Source organism: Amblyomma mixtum, chromosome 3, assembly GCF_055824585.1.
Source record: "Amblyomma mixtum isolate Tamu chromosome 3, ASM5582458v1, whole genome shotgun sequence".
Classification (NCBI taxonomy): domain Eukaryota; kingdom Metazoa; phylum Arthropoda; class Arachnida; order Ixodida; family Ixodidae; genus Amblyomma; species Amblyomma mixtum.
The window spans coordinates 271,351,169-271,377,024 of NC_143014.1; the positions used below are offsets into that span (position 1 = coordinate 271,351,169).

Genomic DNA, 25,856 nt, shown 5'->3' on the forward strand with positions numbered 1-25,856 from the left:
CAACGTGGAGGTTTGGGATTCTTCGTGATCTTGCAGAACTTGGCGTTCGCGGCATGGTGTTGAAGTGCCTAAACGATTTCCTCTAAAACCGCTCTTTTCAAGCACATGGGGAATCAAACCTTTCCAGGAACTTCGTTCAAGAGAACGGGGTTCCTCAGCGGTGTATTTTGAGCACAGCACTCTTTGTTGTAAGATGAATTTCAGTAACAAAATAATCCCGAAGGCCATTATGCATTCAGTATGTGTCAACGATCTTCAAACAGCCTGCACATCCTACAACCTAGCAACAACTTAGAGACAAATACAGTTCGCAATAAACATACTAAAGACATCGGTAGACAAAAATGGATTCCAGTTCTACACTCAGAAAACAGTAGCTGTTCTGTTCTCACTAAAACGGGGCCTGCAGTTCGGCTCCACCTTACATCAAAGAAACCGAACTACCTATTGAAAATAAAATTAAATTTCTAAGCATTACTTCTGACAAAAAGCTAACATTTCTATCTCAACGTAATGCTCTCAGAAACAAAGCCTCCCGATCCCTGAACATACTTAAAGTACTCTTACGAAAACCCTGGGGTTCCCTCAATACAGGTTATTTATATGTAGTCAAGAGTTCGACGGAAATCCGTCTGGTCAGGCATGGTGATGCAATGAAGTGAAGTAGCAGTCACTGACCATAGTCGAAAAAAGAAAGACGTTTCGAAGCACATTCTCCGGATATAAATTCGCCACCGCTCTTGTCCTGCTCACTGTGAACAAGAAACCCGTACGGGTTTCGAAACGTCTTTCTTTTTTCGACTATGGTCAGTGACTGCTACTTCACTTCATTGCAGGTTATTTATATGTTCTACGTACTGACGTACAAAAGCAGTTCAGCGAAAAAGACAAAAGGTGGGCAAACCGATTCGAATTGCTGTGCTTTGGGCCAGAACTCGGGAACGCTACCTCTAGACCACTGAAAAAAGTTTATTCAGCGTACCACCACCTCACGCTCTATAATACAGCCGGCGAATTATATTACAGCTACATTGAGCTAATCAGGGCGATAATTAGCGTCACCAGTATGAATGACGCTAATTATCGATGCGTAATAAAGCAGCACGTGGTGGCAGCAAGCGTGTCAATGTGTGCGAAAAGATGCGCCAGGGGAACCCTAAGAAACGGCAGGAAACCATTAAAGCTACAACGTCATACCCTTAAGGTCAACTTAAGTGTCCCCTAAGTTTTTCTTTCTGCCAGATAGTGTCGCACTCATGGTAAGCTGCGACACATTGGTACCGAGCGCACGTGGGTGCGGTCCAACCATGCGTCCTCTACATTGCCTCGGCCGTGCGTGAAATGTCAGTCAAAATACTAAATCCGTCCTTTCGACGCGAGATTAAAATGGCTGTTGAAACGAAAGACGCGCTGCGGGCTGAAAGAGACGATCCGCTGGGCGGACAGTGGAACGCGGGATCTGTACCCAGATCGCTCGCTCAAACGCGCTTACTGGTTTACGGAGGACAAATAAAAATCAGAAAGTTACTGCACATTTACTTTCTGATAACATGAATGCATGCCGAACACAATCGTATATAAACGCTGTGCGCTCAACGCCTGCCTGCATCCCGTTCTACGCCACTCACGTTGAGTTCCTTCTCTGATACTCCCCCAGTGGGGAGCGTTAGTGGAATCACGCTTGTTTTAAAATGCAGTACAAGTTCGCGCTCGTTTGTGGATGGCGGCCACCTCGCATGAGTTAGGCTTTCGTTTCTTGAAGGTGTAGATGAATAACAGAGAGACAAGAAAGAGCTCGCTGTCGGGCTTTTGAAAACGGCCGGCGTGAAAGCGGAGCAGTAGGCGGTCGACGTGCGCTCTGGCCTGAATTTCATATCAGTGATATAAACGAATACTGTTGTACAGCACATGGGTCAATGACAGGAACTAGACACGGTCTTCTCCCTTTATCACTACAGGTAAGAATGACCCAGGGATTGTCGGTGATTTGTTTAGGACTTGCGCAGGAAACAAGCTGCAAAAGATTGAGTTTTAATTGATCAGAGTGCGCCCGGTTGCGATTTTTATTAACAGAGTGCTACTTTATATATGAATGAAGATGTCTAATCGTGTATGCAGGTGAAAAGCGAGGACAATCACGTCACTTTTCTATGGACTATTTTGTGAGCTGCGGACGGATGCAATGAATGTACGGCCGTTATGACACAGTTCGCGTTCGATTTTGTTCCAAGCTTATCATCCGCCGGTCCTACTGACAGACTCCAGACAAAGCGATGGCATTGCGCAATAACGAAGTACTAAAATAATCATATTGAAATGAAATTCGAATGACGTCATTATATCACCCCCTCCCCGTCTTTTCCGTGGATAACAAGGCACCTTACTACCATATCTCATACACGCATGCCATAACAAAGACTGTCAATGCAGAAACAGCCAGGCACAAAACTCGTGGCGTTTGAAAGGTGCCCGTTGGTCGCGTGACCACCTCGTATACTGCTACGTACGTTGCACTGCTTTATCGGAAGTTTTCGTACTGCGATCGTTTTGATTTCGGTGCACATGGTGGAAGCGGCGTGCGCGAGCGAGCTCGCGGCACATTAGTGAATATCCTCGGAGTGTTATATTTCGACCGGCGTGTTTCGGAAAATTATTGAACTTCAACTCCGCCAAAAGAAAGTGTAGCGGCATACGACTAGACGTGCGGCCTACGTTTCATATGAACGGATGGCGGTGTAATGCTGCCGTAATATATTCTTTTCTAAAAGGCGCGCTTGCTCGTGCAATGGGTTGTGCTATTCAGTGCGTAGGTGCCTACTCGTTTCAATTTTAATATTTTTTTTAGTTGCGGAAAGCTTGCGGACAGTTTCGGAGTTACTATACCTCGGACACATCGCAGGCTAACTCTAAAAGGATCCGTGACGGTAGTCACACAATGTTTGTTCGTAAATAGGTGACTGTGGTGCCTTAGTTGCGCACTGTAGATGCTTGTGACAAGAACTTTAATGTAGGGTTAATTGTTTGTGTTGATTAACAGCAATCAAAAAAGGCTTTTAGCCGCTGCTTCGCACGCAGATAGAGCGCTGCACGACTCACTAGAAGGCTGTTTGAGGTGATTGTCATCTTCGGTCAGCATATGCATAATGACTTATTAGAAGACATTGTCTTCCCTCGTGCAATTGCCATGCATAACGCGCAGCAGCCTGGACTGCCGCACATCATCGCTTTCGGTCGAAGTAGCATGCAAAAAAAAAAAGAAACACGCCAAGCGCAGAAAAACTGAAACTCGAATTTACTCAGTCCCGTTTGAAGCATACACGATGGTTACTTTAGGAATTTGTTTGAAGCGAAACATGAGAACACAAGGAGAAAATGTCTACAGCTATGCTTAACGGAGGTCGTCGCTTGCATTCACTAATATTACCCACGCTGATTTGAAGTATTCGAGCGATAGCTGCCGTTACAGCTCCTCGCACAGTAACGAGAGATTTTGGCATCAACCCTGCCAGAACAAATACCGTCAGCAGTGCGCGCAGCATGAAATCTAGATCTGCACCGTGAGCATCATGAAAAACGGGGGCTTCAACAGTGAGAATGACCGCTTTGGTGTCGAGTTCGTGAGCGAATGAGTGAAACTGCAATGAAGCAATTACGTCCAGCAATGCGCGCATCGTCAAACCTAGATCTGCTCAGCGAGCAGAGTAAACGGCGCAGCTCAAACAACATGAGGCGTAACTTTCCAGTCGAGCCCGCGAATGAGTCCGAGTACAAACAAATCAATACGCCACGTAATGCGCGCGACATCGAAGCAAAACCTGCAGGGCCAACATAGCCAGAAGTGTGAGCGGCGGGCCTGAGACAACGCGAAGCAGGCATTTTGTAGCCTGCGAGCTATTGAATCGCTCTAACGATCCCAAATGGCATTAACTGTGAAGAAAGACTGCAGTCGCTCGCGCTTCTCACCAAAACTTTGTCGCACAAATAGAAAATCTGCCCCCGGCAATGGCACCGGCGTGTGGTGCAGAGCCAAAAAGCGCTTACACCTCCGGCGTCCCTGAGGAGTCGAGTTCTAGCCCGAGTTCAGACGCTTGGCGAACGCTACAATAATTCTGGAATGACCGGGCGACGGCCTACAACTTTGCCTAGGCATTCTCCAAACCTAAAACACTTTTCCATCCCTTTCGCGGAATAGCTCGTTGACGCCGAAAGTCGAGTCGGAACTCATGCTCAACAGGTCGAGAGCTGTCGCTGAAAAAGTAGTTAGCCACATACGGGAAAAAGAGAGCTTTCCTGAGCGCCCCGAGCTGGTCAAGAACCTACGTCGTGGCGGAGCTACTACCATCACCATGGTTAGCCGGGTGATTCGAGAGCCAGCTAACCTGGTCGCAGCAAGCAAAGCGAGTTTGAGATGCTGCAACCCAACGCGTGTTTCACCCTGGGGCACAGAGACGCCCTACTGTTCGGTAACGGCAGGCTGAAGCAGACCCACTCGAACGCGGCGCAACTCGTCGTTAACGCCTAAGAAAAGCGGGTGGTGGTGGTGGTGGTGGAAAACATTTATGTACGCATACACTTCCGGAGGTTATGTATGAGCTGACCCAGAGGGGGCCAGCCCTTACAAGTACTAGGTGGAGGTCCCCTGTTCGGGACCCCAGTGGCGTCGGCCGCCGCCCGGCACCGCCTTGGTGGCGTCGGCCGCCACCAAGGCCCGTTGGGCCTGCAGGTCAGAGCAGCCGAGCAGGGTCGCCTCCCAGTCCTCCCGGGTTGGGTTGGGGTGAGGGGGGATAGCAGGGTTGAAGGGGCAGGCCCACATCATGTGATAGATGTCTGAAGACTTCTCCGCACAGTGCGGACAGCTGCCCGAGAAAGAAGGGTCCAAGTGTTCGAGAGCTGTCGTGCACAGCAAAGTATTAGTGTACAGGCGAAGCAGAAGCCGCTCCTCCGCCTTTGAGAGACCTTTACACGGGCGGGGATAAAGACCGTGGCCAGATTGATAAAGTAAAACAATGTCTTTGAAGGAGTAAGCGGGAGTGAATTCGAGTTCCTGATCGTCGGGATCGGTGGGGAATGTCCGGTGAGAGAGCGCGCGGGCGGCGGCGTCAGCTGCCTCATGTCCCTCAAGGCCCATGTGAGGAGGAGCCCAACGATACGCCGGTGCGCGAGGTCCCCGGTGTAGACGCTGTTTTGGAGAATGTGGTAGGCTAGATACGGTACCCAGCCCTGCGAGCTTTAAGTTTTCGGTTGTGCTTTCGCCGTCCTCCACCGACGGACGGCAAAAGCACAACCGGAAACTTAAAGCTCGCATCGCCGAGCTCACTCATTGAGCGGCTGAGTATGCGGCCTAACTCGCCAACTCCAACTGGGTGGCCCGATGCAATACGGCAAGCGGCACATGTCAAGCCGGAACACGTGGCGGCTCTTTCGCGCCCTAATTGACCCAACGCAAACACGCACGGAAACTTAAAAAAACACCTCCAAAGAGCAATACACAGTTTTCAGGGCAACACAGCTCAACTGGCGCTCAAGCTCCGGGACCAGTACTTGTGCACCACCCAGGACCCCCGCGGGCCGGCGTACTCTTATGCAGGTTCCGAGAACATTGCGCTCGCTTCAAACACACATATGACGCGGTTGTACACGCATGACCTGTTCGGCAAAACGTTGCGTCGGTCCTGCCATGCACCTGCACTCTGTCGAACCCAAGACCGCGTTACATGCAAGTGGCGTGCTTTTCAGTCCCAAAAACACGGCTGCAAATGAACGCTGCTTTTTTACATGGCCGTACCTCGCATGTCGATCTAGGCGACGAAGCCAGAACGCAAGCGCAAAGCGATGTAGCGTTTTTTCCAAGCTGCTGAAATAAGAGGCTCGAAACGCGCATTTTCGCTATTACGACCATCTTGGTGCATTCCTTCTATTTATTTTGAGGGCTCAAATTGTGGCCACTCCTTCAAATACCTGGTCGAGAACCGAGGGCACGAAACCCTGGCAAGTGTGGCACGACCACCGCTTACGGAAAAACGATGACAGACAAGGCTCCGTTAGCGCCCTCCGCATCACAGGCGGCGATCCTAACAGAGGCACCGCTTTCCTCACCATTCTATACTCCGGGTTCGGTGCGGTGTTATTGAGCCATAGAACCTTTCAGACGCATGCACAGACTCGGCTGCGCCTCTGCTCTTCGCAGTCCAGGTGCTTGAAATAGTCGGTCGGTATTTTTAGCAGATGATGAACGGACGAAAAAATTACTGGAAGTTGAGGGAGTGTATGATCGAGCGCTGGCTGTATTTTTTTTTTTTTTTTTTGAACGAGAACGAACCAGTTTGATGCCAATATAGCATAAGAAGTCAGGTCGTTTGACACGGCCTCGAATGTCTTACGTCAAGTAGTTTGGTCGTAATGGACGTCTGAATATCGAATAAATTATGCTTTTGGAGATCAAAGGTCGTCGGTACGAGGGCCTGTATTAAGCTATGCATTGATTCGACAATTATTTTTATGCTCCATAATGCGCTGAATCGTTTGATACCACTCCGAATATTCTACGCCAAATAGGTGGTTCCCGATCGGTGTATCAATGGTACCACTCAGTGGTCCAATTTAGCTGTTTGCGCACTGAGGATTTTCAGGGAAATGAAGGAATGCGGCACTTGGGTGCTGCTTATCAGTATAACTCGCTGCTATGCAACCGTTTGGGTCACGTGGTACGGTACCACCCTGGACCCTGGTGATGTACCACCTGGTCACTGGTGGATAAAACCCATGACCCGTGATTAAGTATTCATGCGGTGATGTTGGTGACGTGATATGCAAATTTCCTTAGCCGAGCGCTAACCACTGTGGCCGCCATTTTTAGACAATGACCTTGTAATGCATACTCACACGACCTTGAGTAACGCGAGTAGTAGAGCTAACGCTCTAAAGGAAACGCTTCGAGCAAGGCCGGGTCTGCACAGGGCCACTGGCACAAATTCAGCGCCGACAGCACCGCATGTTCGACAGCCGGAATCCCTCGAGACTAACTATCACCATAAGACCTTAATTTAGGTCTGTTTACAACGATCAAAATGTTCCATTGCAAAATACAGCAGCGCCCGCCAGTCATTGCTTCCGCGGTGACGTAGAGTGTGTTTTTGATACTCTGTCAATTAGGATCGGCACAACTGTATGGCTTCGGCCAGTCTCGCTAGAGCGCTCGCCTCCACACCCGTAGCCATCTGTACGCCTCAATGGCGTTTCTGAAGACATCTCACCGTGGTTGGGGTCGCCAGAAACTCCCGGTGCACTCGGGTGGGCAAGGACACGAGGCTGTGGAAAGAGCGAAGGTCAGGCATGAGCACTCACGCGGGCAAAAGCGATTTCGAAGCTCAGCCACAGCACTACTGCACGCGCTGGCGGTGCGAAGGCTGCTTCGAACGCTGCTTGCACCTCTGGTGTCACTGAGGAGTCGAGTTCTGGCCCGAGTTCACACGTTTGGCAAACGCCAAAACTATTCTGGAATGACCGGGCGGCGGCCGACCACTTTGCCTAGGCCTTTTCCAAGCCTGAAACGTTTTTCCATCCCTTTGGCGAGAATTGCTCCCGTAATCGCGGCGACGTTGACACCGAAAGTCAAGCTGAACAGGACGAGAGCTTGTAGGGTCTGCTCGCGGGCAGGTCAAATCTCGCGCCGCTCACCGCGGGTAGCCTCGGACCCCTTCTTCCCGAGTGGTGGGGCGGGGGGAGCGAGGCTGGGAGAAAGCCTTTATAAGGCGCGACCGGGAAGGCTCGCGCTCTCTCGCTCTTGGACCAGCCCTGCCAAAGGACCACCTGACCCAGCTGCCAAGACGGCGACCGGCCCCCCTGATGTGAGATTAAACCTTTTCATACAAAGACCTGCCTCGAGTCACTGCCTGTGCGTCCCCGCGCAGAGGAATCGCCCACAAGCTATCGCTCAAAAAGTTGCCGTATACGGGAAAAAGAAAGCAAAGAAAGCCAGAAAATCTCGTTTCAGCAAGCTACGCGAGTTTCAGATGCTGCAACCCAACGCGCGTTTCACCCCGGGGAAGAGAGACGCCCGACTGTTCGGCAACAGCAGCCTAATGCAGCCTCACTCGAACGCGGCGCAACTCGCCTTGAACGCCTAAGGAAAGCTGGTCAACCCTGGCTTCAAACACACATATGACGCGGCTGTATCGTGCACGACTTGTTCGGCAAAATGTTGCACCGGTCCTGCCTTGCACCCACTAGTGGCGGCGGACAAGGCGAAATCTTAAATCCAAAAAGGGATGTTATCACCAACGGGGGTTGTTCCATTCAGGTCCATTCCATGCATATAGCATTACGTTATGATGCGCTACGGAATCAAGTGGTTATGGTTTCGTATATTATAATAGGCTATAGTATAGTGTGGTGTGAATGTTATGGTGCGTAATGGTACGGGCGATATTTTAAGCGGTGGTATGCTGTATTATGGTGTGGAATGATGTGGTATATTACGTTTGGCATGGTATGGTATGGTGTGAATTCATAATATATGGTGTGGTATGGCACAGTACAGCATGGTACGGCAGTCTATAGGATGGCATATTGCGTTTGGTATTTTATGATTTTGAATCGTACGGTATGGTGTGGAGTGGTACGGTACAGTATAGTATGATATGGCATAGGATTGCACCGGTTGCTGTATAGTATGCTATACTATATAGTACATAATGGTGTGGTGAATACATGGTGGCGTATGAATGGTACAGTACAATATGTTGGGGTATCGTATAACGTGGTTCCCTGTGTGAAAGGGAATCCCCCAGGTGGCGTACCGCATTCACATAACGGACAAGCACTGATCAGCATTCAGCCAAGCGTAGCCTTACGGCCAAAAAGGAAGAGTAAGCAGCTTCCGCAGGAACTTCGTAGCTGAACACAGATTAGTCCTTTGCCCGTGTTCCAAGCTGCGTCCCTTTCAAAAGTGCCTCTTTTGGCGACGACCGACTGGCCGGAACGCTGGATGCAAATGTCAGTTCTGTCGCGAATGTGTGCCCCAGCAGGAGTGATCGTGTTGCAGTTGCCGCAGCGAAAGGCCGTGTGGCACTTTTAATGCGAAGGCATTTCTTGGCTTATGAGTGGGTGTCCGCAGGTTGCGTGAACAAAAAAAGTGGCCACACCACTAAAAAACACTAATTAGCCACTAATTAACCATCACTAATTGGTCGGCAATCCAAAAGAATAGAATAAAAACTAAAGAAAAGTAGCAACATTAAAGAATATATATATATATATATATATATATATATAGTATCAGTGAAATAAAACAAAAAAGAAATGAAAACAAAAGGAAGAAAAACAAAACATACAAAAACAAAATAAGCAATAACAAAAATGAAACCGATAAGAAGATATGAAAAACACGAGAAAAAAATAAAACAGGAATAGTGAACAAAAACAAAAAAAAAAGTGAAATGGAGGGATAAAGAGAGGACAGGGAAATGTTGGTTTGCTTTCGTTTTATGGGGTTTAACGTCCCAAAGCGACCCAGGCTATCAGAGGCGCCGTAGTGAAGGGCTCTGGAAATTTCGACCACCTGCGGTTCTTTAACTTGCGCTGGGAAGAAAAAGCCTTCGCATTTCCGCTCTTAAGCAGACTTACGCGCAATCCCCTAATTTTTGACCTTGGCCGATAAACGAAACGACCGAAGGATTGCGTCAGCGAGATGCTTAGTTGCGTTTTAGAAGCCCCATAAAAAAGGTAATCCAAAGTACTAAATGCATACCGACAACATTTCAGATACATTTTTCGTGGTTTTGAAAACCTGACATGTATTTTGCAAGAAAAGTAAGTTGCGTAAATGCGTATGACTTTACAGTGCCGGTTGGCGGTCGCTGTAGAAGCCGACCGACTGCCGATTGTTGATAACGGGCACCTAGCACAGCTCGTTGTTTCACATTTTTCTCCAAGAGGAAAATAAATGGAGGGGGAAATCTGTGGTGTGAACTCACTCGCTACAGTAGTGATTGACGCACACGTCCCTATTGAAACAGCGAAACGCCGTGACGGCCTTCGGATAGCAAAGCTACACTTGCCGTCTGCAATGCTACCAAACCTGAGTTGCTCGCGTTGCATGACGGCTGAGCAGACGGCAATAATATTAAGGCGAAAGCCTTTAATGCCTCATACTGTCGTTAGCAGACGCGTCGGCAGGAGTGTCGACAGACGCGTCGGCAGAAGTGTCGACAGACGCGTCTGCAGCAGTGTCGACAGACGCGTCGGCAGGAGTGTCGACAGACGCGTCGGCAGCCGTGTGGACAGACGCGTCGGCAGCCGTGTCGACAGACGCGTCGGCAGATTCGTCCGCCTTTCGGCGTCACTGCTTAAAAGGCTCAAGGTTCCAGTACGAATAAAGGCGCATCTAGTGAATGCATGGGCTTCATAAATAAAATAGAGGGAGTAAAGTCAAGAAAAGGAAAATAAAAATAAAAATAAGAAAATGAACAAAAATAAAAACAAAATAAAAATAAGATGTGAAAATAAAAATAAAAACAATAAAATTAAGTTAAGGAGCAAAAAAATTAAAAAAAATATGAAAGACAAAAAGTAAATAAAAACAAACAGTGGCCAGGAAACGCTTTCGCCTTGCAGCACTTTAGAGAGCCAAAGTGCCCCCTGAATTTTTTTTCCTTGCCTTTTACACAGGCTTAGCAAGAACCACGAGACGCAATAGCGAGGTATTTTTCCTGAAGTAAATAAATAAAAAGGTTTCATACGCAATAATTTTTTATATGGTTTTGGCATTCATGTGTTGGCAGAAATGGCAGACGAAGTTTTCGAACGTTCGCCATGTTGTGAAGTGCAGTGAGCTATTATAGAAGCAAGCGTAGTGACAAAAGCGGGAGCTGTGGCCTGAAGCCAGATGTGTTGACTGCCGTAGGGGCCGGAACAGGGTTAATGATAAACCAGTTGCATAGAGGTACCATAGTCAATGGTGGTCGAGTGCTACCGCCGATTAGCGGGACGCGCAATGTCCAATTCTCAAATTACTGCCGATTCACCTAGGCGAAATAGTTCACTGAAGACAACAGCGCCTTCATTAAAGACCGAACGTATCAGTCGACGTTCGCGCATTGAGAATATCTTGCACCAGAAGGCGACTTAACTTACCTTTAGCAAGCCGCAAACGAGGAATCGCCTTTGAAAATTGCGAATCTTCGCAGCAGACCTGGCTGTGACGGAGGCAGCGTCGCGACTGGAACATTGTCGTCTGCCGTCAGCACAAGAGTCGCTGCCCCTGTCGGCAGACGACACTTATGGCTTAGCCCAAGTTCTAGTTCATGGTAAAGTGAAGCTCGCACTTCACCGTGTACGTTTAAAAACTGCAGTAGGCAATAATTTTATAGTGCAGAGGACTTTCGTTAGCAAAAAGCGTCGGAGCGCTGGGCAGCGGGGCGGGCCACGCGATTGTCGAGTCGTGTGTTTTGCGATCTGCCACGGCCAACGTTTCTAGATAAAGACAGTTGGGAAACTTGCTCCGAGTATGCGGCCCCTTTCTGTCGCCGATTTCATCTCAAAGAGATGCGAGCGCCATCTCTCAGGTGGCGGGAGTACCGCGTTTGTTTTCCCATGGCCTCCGTGACCAGCTCAAGCATCGGTACTTTACCATCGCGCTTGATCTCAGAGGCCACGATTTCTGCGCGAATGATTAACGTTAGCTCGAGCCTGGCATCGTCTGCGCCGGGGGCGGCTGCTTCTAGCCGCGCTCATCTACGAATTGCGAAGTCCGCGTGCGCTCTGCGTCTGGGGTACGTGAGTAAAGGATGCTCGAGGTTGAGTCTTCTTGAATAAACAGCGCGAACGAAGACGCACAAAACACAAGGGAACGGACAACACAGCGCTGACTAACAACTGAGGGTTTATTGCTGATTATACATGTATAAATACATAGATGTCGGCAGAGAGGGAAAGATATACAAAGTGCAAAAAAAAATATATATATATGACAACAGCAACAGAAGCGCGCCAGAAATCAGCGGAGATTATCAGCCCCCAGGAGTGACAGCTCTTTTTGCAGTAGTGCGAAGGAGTGCTGATACATGCATTTCCCTGCTTCAATATGTTTTAGGCCTCTATAATTTCCCTTGCAGTTTTTTCCCGATTTTTGGCAATGACCTTAGTTTCATGATATAGCGGTACGCACTGTTTTTTCTCTTTCTTTGCCCATTCACAATCCCGGCAATGAATGCCGAGGTGACCGGAAACTACTTTTGAGACTTTATAGCTGTGTTCGCTCAGCCTTTTATTAAGACGTCGTCCCGTCTGTCCAACGTACTGCCCTCCACAGGGCAGAGCTAGGGATGTTATAAACAACCTTATCACAAGGGACGAAGCGCGACTGGTGCTTAGTTGTGCACTTAGCCACTTTTCCTTTGATCTCATTAACAGATCGGCACAAACCAGCCAGACGATCAGGTGCGGAAAACACAACATCGACACCTGCTTTTTTCCCCACTTTTTTCAGGGAGTGTGAAATTCCATGTAAATATGGAATCACCGCGACACGTTTGCGGTTGTTGTCCGATTCCTGGCCGTCCCGTGTAGCTGATTCTGACTTTCTCTTCTTTAGGGCCGACTCAGCTACTGACTTACTTCACGCTGTTTATTCACGATGCTTAACCAACCAGCCCGCCAAAACGTGTCATCGAGGTTGAGCTTTTGGCTGTAAATATCGGAAAAAAACTGGAAGCCCTTCTTTCCGCGGTTCAGAGAAACATGACGTACCGCTCGCCTCCTCGTAGTTTATGTTGATAATATTCCTCGGGTGGGTAATATGTGGTTTTGCAGGGCTGTCGGCCATGCCCAGACCGCTCCTCAAGCTGGGAGTAGCAGACGACGCTCTCATCCTAAAGCGACCGCAGCGCCACCGCCTAGACGGCGATCGCGTGGGGCCGCTCTGCTCCCTGGCTCGCCGGCGAAGTTTCCCAACTGTCTTTATCTAGAAACGTTGGCCACGGCGGCGCGCCGTTGCTCCGGCCGTCCTATTCGGCGCCTAGCCCAGCAGAAGAGTGAAATGTTGCTAACTCCCTAAAACGCCGCGAGGTGGCGGTCAGAGCCCAAGCATTGAGCGGCGCTCGCCCGGCTGGCACTGCCTGCAATTTCAGCCGGTGCACCAGCATTGTTGGCGCGCTTCGACGCTGAATGACTTCCAATACGCAGGCAGTTTTTTCTGACTCTTTCCTGAAGTGACGAAGAAGTTTAGGTACGTTGTTATACAGTACATGCAGCTTTTATGGTAATTTTAGGAGGTGATGGGGGCAACACATTCTTTCACCATGCAACATGTCGTATAAATTGCGTGCCGTCGCGCTGTGTTTTTTCTTCACAACCTTGAAAGCGATGCCTCGTGAGCGCCCACTCGTTCGCCTACTCAACCCACGAAGTGCAACCGAAAAGCGACCACTTTGCTTTATGTTAAGGCTATAATCACTGAGTGGCAACAATGCCCATGATTTGAATATTCTGCAATACATTGCCGATTGTCTAGGTCGGGATACTAATATGGGCATTTTCTATTTCACTGCAGCGGCCGCCATCAAGCATCACAAATGCCAGCATTGCTTACATAGCAGGGTTCGTGGCGAGAGCTGCTGAAGGGCGTAGAAGGTGCAGCTTCTGCCCTGCCCTGCCCTGCACCAGTCGGATGGGTCTATAGTCCGTTTCTGATGGGGCTCATTAGCCTACAGTCAAGGGGAGGATTAACCTAAACAAAATCAGAGTTCGTCAGTGTTCTTGTGACCACTAAGAACGATGTTTTTATTGCCCTGCCGCATATAAAAAAAAAGCAACGTGCGGCAGCAGCTGGCTGCAGCTATTACGAGAATCCAGCAATGCTCCCTTTTTGTTTGCAAAGCAAGGGAGGACCACGCCGCAAGCACAGTGTTTGTGGTGTTCGGCAAGTTCGTGCGTCCACTCTTATCTAACGTAGGCGCTACTGTCGCAGACAGGGCAGCCAACCGCAAAAAGCTCGCCAGTAAAGCCGCTCCACAGGAAACTGCTCCGTGTTTAGAATGAATTAACACTATGTGAGAAACATTATAGATCTGGTTTAATCTCCGTAAATAAAGTATTGTGTATCCTATGTATCTTCGAATAATTTTATTTGTCCTGCAGTTTTGCTTGCAGCGCGCGAAAAAAAAAGTCTAAATTCGCCTCGGTACAGTCTATATGCGCCGAAATACCTTATGCATTCACGCTCTTGTCCACGGCCCTGTCCAACATTCGACAGGGAAAATGCATTGATTGATATCTACAAGCGCGAAAGCAAACGTTTATTGGATGCATTAAAGTTCAAATCAAATACCAATGCTACACAGGAAAACCGACAGAACTCTCATCTCTACATATAATTTAAGGCTCTGAACTTACGTTTACAGGGATAGCAACATTAAAATAGACCGCTGTGATCAAATGCAAAGTAATTCATGTTTGGTGCCATATACAACTGCACAAATAAAAAAAAATTACCTGCGTGTTGCATAACGAACGCTCTTATGACGACATGCTTCAGCTCGGTCCTAAGTCTGCTTCCGAATTTAGGAAGATATTATACCAGCAAGCTACCTTGTCCTTTGCCGGCGCTGCTGTGCGGCAATTTCCAAGCGCGCATCGCACACAGGCCTGCGACAACTGCGTTTTCGTGGTCAACGCACGACCGCCTCAGGGAACGCGAGCATGGGGTAAGCGCACCAGCGTGCGGCGAGAAGAGTGGTCGCACCGCTCTCTCAAATTACGCTATCTCCGTGCGAATGGGATGGCCGGAGCAAAAGCGCGCTTCGATTGCGCTCGTCGTCTGCTTCTCGCGGCGTACACAGGCTGCCGCGGCGCCAAAGCCGTTCGCGGTGCTAGCGTGCGCTGCCAGTGCAAGTCGAGTGCGTGAGCATTTGTGCAAATTTTGCGGGCGGCTGTAGTTAGCACTCGAGCTAAATTTTAGGGAGGCGGTATCTGAGAATTCGCACCAGAGGCCGGCAGCGGTATGCCTATAGAATTGCCAGCTTCCGTTACCAACACTGCGCCTCGCCATGGCGGGCGTCGTGTGAACGGCACCCGAAGAAAAAATTCTTCAAAGACATTCTTTGGGATTAAAGAAGCAAGGAAACATGCGGACACGATACGCACCATCTCGCGAAGCGTTTGCGGATCTTCAACGTAGCCTCACCACCATCAAAACAACTTTGCGAACTCAGCACTCCTGCAGTCTGAAAAAGGTTCGCACATGCGAGTTACCGCAGCTGCATGTGTGTCATACCTGTTGCGCACAGTCATTTACGTGCCGGGTGGCTCATGTTTAGGAGCCAGCGAGCAGGTGGACACATCGTCATTACTGATGAAGACGTACCGTTCAAGGTGATGCAAAGTGTAGCGGAAGGCTGCCTCTTGAAAGGGACGTAAACCGGTTGCAAGAGTGAAGAACCGGACAGGTATAACGAGTCTGTAAATTATATGCGCTGTTCCCGTTGTAGCCTGAATCGAAATTAATCCGCTGATGCTTCCTGGATAAGAATAATTCTCTGCTTCTCCTCCTTTTTCTCATAACTAGAGGCCGGATTTTTAGGCACTAAAGAGCACGTTTTAGGCGCCATAAAGAGGCGGCTAAAATTGCATTTTAGGCACCTAACGGAGAAAAATAGGCACTATAAACTTTTATCAAAGTGCACGCAGTTCCGAACTTCAGCGCGCAATATCTGCCGTAAAATAAAACAAAAACACAGCAGGAATGATTTGGGACCTTCAGCAAGGTGCGAACATTAGAAGCTGTTTTTTTAAGGCTGTCACGCAACTTTTCGTACTATACACATGCTTCAGCAGACCAAAAAGGACGGTTACCAATACTTTTAAACACTTTGGTATACTTCGAAACAAATAATTCGCTTGTCGAGTACAAAAGTTATGTATGTGTATGTATGTGCCTCTTGCTGTTGTGTTCGAGTGGTGCCTAGGGCCCAGCCAGGCGGATTGATTTTCGCCTTTTGCCCTTTGCACCAAGGCACTGTGTTGTCTAAATTTTCTTGAATAAAAAAAAAGTAGAAACAATGAACATCTTAACAGGAGGCCATGTATTTAGAAATTGATAGAAACATTGTCAATTCAAAGCATCTGACAAATGAGTTCAATCTTCGCTCACACAGGAATTGTGCTTATTTATTGCAGGCATACACGATGCTTCAACATTAATAAATATGTTGTCATTTGTGTAAACAGTGTTTTATAGTTCGCTTCACGTGTCTGGAGCCACGCGACTATCAAATGGTGCTTGCCATTAGAAGGGTCTGGAAACCATAAATACGATATGCCAGAAATTGTTACACACATTGCTGCTTGATGCGGAATATGCCGAAAAGAATCAGTTCTGCACGGGCCTACGTACATCCACGAGGATCCATGGTAAAATAAACATAATTCATCTAGAAATCACTGTTAAAGCTATGGAAGCAGTAGCAGTCAAGCACCATCTCCAGGTTGATGGATTCAAATTTATGCCTCTTATCAGTAAGAACAAGCTTGTATGCTGAAAAAGAACGCTCAACATCAACGGATGTTACAGGAGCGAGCTTTTACTTTGGAACATTTGAGGGCTTTACACTGTTCGGTATCATAGAATGATCACCGGTAAGTACTCCTGAAATTTGCTTGAGGACTGAGAAGCCCTCGTTTTTGTCCAAGACGGACTGCAACTTAGCGCGGATTTTCTCGGCAACTTCTTCGGGAGGAAGATCAGCGATTCGTTGGTGCACATTCTCAATTAGTCCCATGTTGGAAGTGAGCATTACACCCCCACATTCCATTTTTTTATAGTGCTCGCAAGAAAAGTGAAGTTAGAGCACAAGTACTCGAGGTCTCCTTGGAGGTTGTCCTGAAGAGTGGCCGAAAGAGTGGCCTTCATGCAAGCATTAAATAAACATTGTTTGAGCAATTTACTCTGTGGTTTGAGTGCACGAACGCGTTTTCGTATGCACGCATGATTGCCAGCTGTCTAGTGTGGCCTGCTCCAACAAGATTACCGCCAAATGCCATTTGATGAAGATGGCATGCGGCTGGGGCACAAGGAACGAAAATAAGGCAGGTTACCCAGGTGAAAATTTTAATCCGTTAAACTGCTTCCAGCAGGTTTATGGAACATTTTACAGTTGGTTTCAATTGGAACCAACTGGGAATTATTTAGACGAACCTATAACTTACTCCGTATACTTTCCGAAATGTGGAGCCACTGGTCAACCACCCCTTTAACAGCCAAAGTCATCAACAAGCTGCCACGATAAAATGGCAGAAAATAGAAAAAAGGTTGCTTCGATATTTTCGGCTGACGAGGTTGGTATTGTGTACACAGCCGGCGTAGGTGCAGTGTTCACCACAGCCAACTGACGAGGTCATCTAATGTTGCCACGTGTGTGTTCTACTCAAAACCGAAATGGATTCGAAAGCAAACAGACTCTGAAAGAAAACCACAGCGTATTTCAGGCCCCTTTTCTGCAAAATAGGGCATTTTTAGGCACCGACATCGGAAATAGGCATTTATATGCACTGACACCCCAAATAGGCATTTATAGGCACTATAAAAAATTGGAGGCTTATCAAGGTTAAGCCCAGTGGATGCGAAGCCTTCGTTTTGCATTCCTATTATTAACGTCCTTAGCGTTTGGAGGCATCTTGACCGCATGCACGCCCGGCGCAAAGACGCTAGCGCGGTTGCGGGCACAGAGACTGACGCGACGGCGGGCGCGCGCCGCTTCATCCCTGGCGTGACGTCACATATCACGTGATGCAGCGATGGTGGCGCCGCCGCCGCGTCGCGCGCGACGGCGCGAACCGAAGCGTGGAGGCCTCCGCCGGGCGACGTCCGACGGCGCGATATGAGGCCCCATCTGCAGCCGGTGTGACAACATCACGTGACGTCATGTCACGTGACCCCACTTCAGGGTCAATGGTGGCCACCGCCGGGCGTCGCGCGAAGGCCCGAAACCTACGTTAATATGCTTCGCATAAAAGAGTATTAAACATGTTTTCAACACCTAATTCGTGCTCATATGCAAAAATGGTGCGCCTACGAAGCGTTGAAAAAAATAGGCATTTGCCTAAAATCCGGTCTCTACTCATAACTAAGGCGCTTCAGGTGTCCGCCCACAGTGAGACCGTTACCGTGCGTCTTTACTCAATGCGTGCGTGCGTGCGCTCGAGAGCGCGCGCATGTGCGTGTGTTTGTGTGTATGTGCCTGTGAGTTCGTGTTTGTGCGTGCGCGTGTGTGTTTGTGTGTGTTCGTATGGGTGCTTGTGTGTGTGTGCGTTTGTGGGTGTGTGTGTGTGTTTGTATGTGCGTGTGCATGTTTGTGTGCGTGCGTGCGTGTGCGTGCGTGCGTGCGCGCGTAACGTGTGCGGCTTCTCGAACTCTCTCTGCGCCTCCAATGCGGTCGAAGCCACAGGTCGAGCCACAGCACGTGCAAGTCTTGCGCCCGCTCACCACGTCATCTTTCTTACGTCGAAGTTTCTTCATTCTTACGTCAGTTTTGCGAAACGACACGATCACCGTTCGAATTTCTTGATATCAGTCGACGCTTCAAAAACATTAAAGGTGGCTTGTCTTTGACTTCACTTCTGTTAGTGGATCCGACACCAAGTTCTTGGAGGAATGTTCTAAATTTTCTTTGAAATAGTTCGTAAATCAAAAGTACACAGAGACGACGTGGAATTCTCTTACGCAACCTGAATTATTTATATTTGGATTTTTTTTCGTGCTGCTTCTGTTTCGATTTCAATAGCCGAATGACGGCTGTTGCGTAAAACATGGTTTGAGGCCACGTGAGTAATGTAAAAAATTCGGGGTGCACAAGCTCCGCCTTAAGGGTATAAGGGATAGCGTTAATCGGCTCCGTCGGCGGCGTGGGTTCTCTTTGCATATCACTTCGCAGACATGAACACGGTTCTTTATTTTATTTGTTATTATTCTATGTATTCTTACAGCTTCTGTCTATTCACGGGGATGAGTCGACATGAGCCTGGTGCGTCAGCACGAAGATGTCGAGCTTTCCCCCGCTGCTTTGTTCCTTGTTCAGCGTCGCGTGACAATACCCCCTTGCAGACGAAGCCCCTGGGCCAGTCGTCAGAGGCCTGAGGGAGGCAGCGCTTCATCCGTGCGACATGCACAACTTGTGTTTTCCGAGACTGGCGACCTTGTGAAGACTGGTGACACACCACGTTGTTCAGGTCATTAGCGGTAAAAAGAAAGCGAAAGAGGGCGAAAAACGTTCGAGAAACAACGCACACAACGTGTGGTTGGGCTAGTCGGTGCAGATTCAACAACATGAAAGAGAAAACGGCGTTGACACAGGACATGAAGGGGCGCCCTTTGTTTTGAATCGTGCCCCCCAGCAAACCCATGTGAGCAGCATTGATCGGAGCGAGCACAATGAACGGGCCTGTATACTGCGACAGCAGCATCATGGACTAACCACGCTTGCGGAGGGGCGTCCAGAAGCATAGTATAAGCCGCCGGGCAGGCAGCAGACATCCTTGCGCCGGCGGTCGCACCGCTGCTTAGAGCGGTCCTGCAAAGCCAGAGTGCTTAGCCGGGCGAGCCTACGAGTCTCTTCAGCGCGGCGTAGGGTGGTTGGCATAGGAGGCGCGGTGTCAAGAGAACTTTGAGGCGGACGAGCTTAAAGAAGAAAATACGGTCTAAAACCAATTGCTTCATGCCTGGAGGCACACGCGCCGATTCGGAGGTGTGGGGATGGCTCGAGCCCCTCTCCCCTCAGCACTCACGTCCAGTAGCCGCCGCGTTCGCTCTCGTCACCCTATCCCAGACCCAGATCCTCACCTTCCTCGTTCATGGCGTCTCCGTAAACGTCTTCAGCGCTCTTTTCGCACCCAACCCTACAATTCCCAACTTTCCTCCCGGATCACAACTCTGCGGGCCGTGATCGTCGCCCTACTGCGCCTCCCTCGATCACTCTCGTTGGAGTGCTCTTTGTAATGGCCTTGACTCTGCACTGCACTCGCGATCCGCATGGTCTCTCTTTAAATCCCTCCTTGGCACTAAGCCTGCCCTTGCTCCCACTATGGCTAAATACCTCACTCAGGGGACTCCCTCCGATGTTTTTGATCAGCCCAACTCTTTGTGCCTCTCGCCCCCTCTGGCACCCTCCTACCCGGTGTACTCGGGCGGACCTTACTCCGACCTGGACCACTCCATCACTCCAAGGGAGCTCGAATCGGCTCTGGCTGCTAAAGCTACACGCTAGGCTCCCGGTGAGGATGCCGTTACATGCACCACACTTCGTAACCTTCCTGACAGCGCCAAAGAATTCTTCTTTCAAACCTACAATGAGGACTAGGGCAGCGGCTGCCTGCTGAGCTCCTGGACCTCCCCCTCATTTCTGTGATTCCAAAGCCGGGAAAACCTCCCTCTCTCTCTAACCTCCACCCAATCTCCCTGACGTTGAGCTTTGGTAAGACCCTTGAGCGAATGGCCCGGTCTCATCTCTCCAATCTTCTCGAGGCGAGGGAGTTCTTCCCCCATTCACTTATCGGCTTCAGACGCCGCGTCAGTGCACAGGACATGTTTCTCATTCTCCAGCAGAACTTTCTCTCACCTGCACCCAACCAAATTCACGCACTTGTGACCGTCGATGTTCGCAAGCCCTTCGGCGGTGTTTGCCACGACCACATTCTTTCTCAACTCGCCTCCCTGGCCTGTGGCTCCCGCATGTACTGTACGACCGCTCATTCCTCTCTAACTCCGTGGCTCGCTTTCCCGTAGACACCTATCTGTCCCACACCCACCACCTCACCCGTGACACTCCTCAAGGTGCTGTTCTCTCTCCTACCTTGCTCAATCTCACTATGGCCCCTCTCGCCTCCCAGCTAGCCGAAATTCCCGACCTGCACCAGATATCTTACGCCGACCACATCCCTCTCTAATGATCGTGTGGCTCTCCCGGTCACGAACGGGACACACTGCAACGTACCCCAGATCATATCGACTCTTTTCTCACCACCGCTGGCCTCTCTCCTGCTTCGGAGAAATCCGAGCTTCTACTTCTCAACCACTCTTCATACCAGTGCTCGCCATGCCACTTCGTCTCGCTTCATCTCTCTGGTGGTGGTGGTGAAAACTTATTTTGTGAAAGAGTTTGGGAGCCACAGAGAAGCCCTGCTACATGGTCGGTGTCCCTAGTCCGGGCCCCGAAATAAAAAAAAAAAAATCTGGGTGCAAGTTCGTAAATTAAACGGCCACTTTTCTCCTTACACAATTCCTTTTCTTACAGCGCCTGATACAGAAACAAGCATAGAGGAACAAGCAGACATCCTAGGCGAACCCTTCTCAAGTGTTTCCAATTCCTCACACTGCACGGAATCATTCTTAAAATAAAAACCAGAGGTAGAAAAGTGCACATAATACAAGCGGTTGCACAAATCAACCACTTAATAGATTAATTACAACCCAAGAAATAAACAGAGTTTTACCTGCCGGGAAACAGACTGCGCTGTGCTCTGATGAAATACATTACAAAATGCTAGCACATCTTTCCAAACCTTCTTTGGAAGCACTTTTGAAATTTTTTAACAAAATATGGACGCCAAGATAAATTCCGAAGCTTGGAAAAAAGCCATTATAGTGCCATTTCTGACACCAGGGAAGTAGACAACATTTCTTAATTGTTACACACCAATAGTTCTTACCAGCTTCCTGCCCAAGTCTTTTGAAAGCATTTGGAATGTCAGGCTTACCTTCGTGCTTGAATCTCGTGATCTTCTTGAAATTTATCAGTGTGGTTTTAAAAAGACATGTTCGACACCAGACCATTTAGTTCTCAAAATACTGTCCGAGAAGCTTTCATACACAAACAGTACTGTCTTGCTGTCATGAGATCAGGAAAGTTATCATGCCCCACAGAGATTGCATGAAATTAATAGAGTAATTTGAAGGGTAAATGGCAGACAACTTGAGATAATGAAATTAGCAAGAAGCGGCAGTTTGTAAAGCGTGTTCTCGGGGTATGGAATACCTGTACACACCCGGAACGTTTTATGTCGTCTCCGCATAGGACACACACACCTGACACAACTTCTTCCTGACGAATCAAGACAAACATCTTTGTGAAATAAGTGGAGATGAGCTCATACATAACCATATTTTACTGTCACGCTCAAAACTCCAAAAACTAAGATAAAAGTATTTTACTCAATTTTATAATGAGCACCTCCATTTTCATCCATTGCTGCTCTTAGGAGATAATTCAATTGTGGACATACCTTATGTTTTTAGCTTTTTAAGAGAAGCTGGTTTCTTGATCAACTGTCATTTACAGCCCACAGCCTCACTTGTCTTCGATACACCTCTGCCACTTTCTCATATCTGACAAAAAGGCTGGGGTGTCTATTTCATTGGTTGGGAGCCTTGAAACGCTTACCCAGACAAGAATGTCCGCTGAAGCTACCTGAACGGTTTTTTTTAACATTTACCAGTAGTGATGGCAATTTTTTTTTCATTTATCTTCTCTGGGTGGTACAAAATAACTTTTTAGGCCCTTTACACCACCGCTGTTATGCGCTTTTTATGGAATCCTGCACAAAACAATTTTCAATATCTTGTGTTTGGCGCATGATAGGCTTAAATGCGTATGCGCCACTAAAACCAACACAACAACAACCGCATTAGTATGATCAGTGTGGGTGTAGTGAAGCTTCCGAGGGAGCTAGGAGACACAATTTCGTCCCGTTAAACCAATGGACCAACGAGTTGCAACATATAACATGCAGTGCCGGCACGTCATATATGCCCTTTTTATTTCCTGTAGCACGCAAAACAGTCAATAATGCCTTGCAGCGCATGCTTCTGCAGAAAATAAATGAGAGATAATGCTTCGAAACATCCTTAACCCTTTCGGCCCTGGCGGTGTCAATTGACACCACAGCACAAATATTCCGTTCACGCCTCAGTAAGAGATGAAAATACTGCTAAATTTTAATACAGTAGTTCCTTAGGGATCCCTGCTGCTATCGGCATCGCTGTTCGCGCCCTTCAATTGAGCTGTGCAGTCTAAGGAAGAAGAAGCAGCATCATGGGAGGCATGGAGTGAAGAAGCCAAGAAGTAGCAAATTTGTAGATTTGTATCTCACTAACCATTCGTTCTTCTGCGCTCAGATTTTTATATGTTGTGTGAAACGCCTATCCAAGCTCACATCCCCATCGTAAATATTGTTGAATGCGTAGACGCTGCGTTTCAACACATTTTTGACATGTACGATTTTGACACCATCAGGGCTCAACGGTTGCCAGCGTTTTTGCGGACGCACTTATACCAATGGCCTTTTTGGACTGCTGACATGAATGTTCATCGCAGAAAATGGAAGAACGAATAAAATTATCTTTTTGATAAATTGGAAGAAAGAAAGTTTCGGTATCATACAAGGTGAATATTAGGATCGAGCCTAGAAATGACGATGCGGATGTCAGCGAACAGCAACGGGACCATAGGAATAGCGAGAATTAATGCACGCCTAGCGCTTTTATTCCATTTTTTTACTGCTCTCCTCCTGTGAGCATCGACTCTGAGCTGCAAGAAGCGACCGGGGTATTCACACTGCAACTCGCGCAACACCGCTCGTTCAGCACTTGTGGCCCACCCTCTACGCTAGGATCAATGCAGAGTGTTTGGCTATGTTTTCTTGAGAAAGCGTATTTGGTGTGATCAGAAACAACTTCTGCTTTCTCCCTGGCCGAGAGGTATCCTCAACGCATAAGCCTATGGATGAGAAGGAATTTATTGTCACCTGTAGAAAACAGCATTCGCTGAAGAGACAGACAGGACGAGATTCCACTTTATGAATTCTTCTATAGCAAACAGCTGGTTTGAAAACAGATGCAAACCAGATGCATTATGTTTCCGCAAGCTTAGAACTTAGATGTGCACAGCTCCGCGCTGGGTCTGATGGAAGCGCTTCATAAAGCTCGATAGAGGAGGGCGTTACAGATTCGAGGAAAGCCTTGATCGTGTCCCCAGTCGCCTTCCAGGAAGGCTAGGCAAGTTTTTAACGTCTGTATTGTTGATGTGACGTACACAAGCTGGAATACAAGCCTGTCAGCAAAAAAAAAAAAAAAAAATTGGGAGCTGATACAAAACTCAGGGTAAACAGGAGCGAACGGCGTCTTTTGTGGCAACTGCAAAATCCATCTATCCCTTACAAAATAATAAAAAAGCTTCTTTAGAGGTCTCCACACAGCAAAATAAGAAATTTTTGCGTTCATTTCTTTCTTGTCGGTTGCGATTACCAAAACGGTCCCTTTCGCATTTTACACCCATTGAGCCCTGATGTACGATTTTGACACCATACGTCTAAATCAGTTAGTACTCGCACCACGAGCTTTAAATTTTTACTGCGTGGTTATGGGGCCTTAGGCATGGTAAAAACGCGGAGCAAAAAAATCTACGACCGAAATAAAAAATCCAGGGCCGAAAGGGTTAACAAAAAGGGAATCACACTCCTGGGCACAGAGCGTTGTGCAAACTACAGGCAGTTTTCGGGGAGTCAAGCATAGTAGCTAGGCAATTCTACTGGCACTGGCAACTCGGCCAGCGAGGAGAAGCAGCCACCTGGACGCTCCAAAAAGGCCCTCAATCATTGCGTCGCTGGCTTCGTGAAGCGCCTGAAGGGCCAGCATCTGCATCTTGAAAAGCTCGCCCATTGCGTCCCACAGTATTTTCCGGACAATGCGGGCGAACACCATCCGAGGGATGGCGGGCTTCTTGTATTTCCGGTGCGGCCTGCTGCTTACGAGCGCTTCGGAGCACTCTGGTCTCCATGGGCTTGGTGGCCAGCTTCTGGCTCACGTCCTACAAAAAATCGAAATGGATAACAGAACACTTAAGCGGATCGCCTTCAAGGATTCGCCAAGGACGCAGGAGGCCAATAAAGGGAATGCACAAAATAACTGTAAAACCAAAGGCTCATAACGAGAAAACGAGGATTAATGTTAGCACAACGTGGAGTAGGACAACCAGGCAAATCACACGCTGCTGGCAGTTGTGATTCCTCTGAAGCCTAAGGTGAGTTCGATTCAGGGCAGCATGTCAACGCTTCATAAAAATAATTTCATTACAGATTCAGAATTCCTCTGTGTGTTTGCCCACTCCAACTGTAACGCCTTTAGCTTAATGGGGAACCATCTGCTCTCTGAGATTTCTTTTCCACAGATATTGTTCTGGCTCTATGGCTATACAAATAGCTACACAAAAGCACCGGTATAATTGTGACCACGCGACGCATAACTTCAAAGGCTGTGGGGATGCACTCGGAAAGAAACTGCGCCGAGGGTGGGAATCGAACCAGGGCCTTTGGCATTTGAAGCGAAGACGCTACCACTCCGCCACGAAGGCTCAAGGTTCGAGCATGAATAAAGGCGCATCTAGTCAATGCATGGGTTTCATAAATAAAATAAAAGGAATAAAGTCAAGAAAAGGGAAAAAAATAAAGATAAGAAAATAAACAAACATAAAAACAAAATAAAAATAAGATATGAAAATAAAATAAAAAACAATAAAAATAAGGTATGCAAATAAAAATAAGAAAAGGAGCAAAAAAAATATGGAAAATAAAAAGTAAATAAAAACAAACAATGCGCCAGGAAACGCTTTCGCCTGGCAGCCCTTTAGAGAGCCAAAGTGTCCCCTGAATTTTTTTTGTTGCTAGCTGGCGTTATTGTTGTTTTAGCAATAAATGCCTTGTTTGTGTCAGCCAATGTGTCGTTCCTTTGTTCCGGCAGAGCAAGCACCGCCGTGGTCGCCGTGCGCTCGGTAGCGCTCGCGACCACGGAGTGGGGTCCACGCGGTCTACATCTG

At 48.2% G+C, this 25,856-nt stretch overlaps 1 protein-coding gene and 1 pseudogene across 1 annotated transcript in view; one reads left to right on the forward strand and one right to left on the reverse strand.

The window, feature by feature from the left end:
- The first annotated feature begins 3,566 nt into the window (after positions 1 to 3,566).
- Positions 3,567 to 14,032, forward strand: LOC149354750 (uncharacterized; annotated as a pseudogene).
- Positions 14,033 to 22,937: 8,905 nt separating this feature from the next.
- LOC149354751 (uncharacterized) overlaps positions 22,938 to 25,856 on the reverse strand; it is a 73,090-nt gene continuing 70,171 nt past the window's right edge. The window contains exon 6 of the mRNA XM_089577547.1: positions 22,938 to 24,851. Within this exon, the coding sequence (XP_089433673.1) occupies positions 24,633 to 24,851 (219 nt within the window). The 3' untranslated portion in view covers positions 22,938 to 24,632. The remainder of the gene's footprint in view (positions 24,852 to 25,856) is intronic.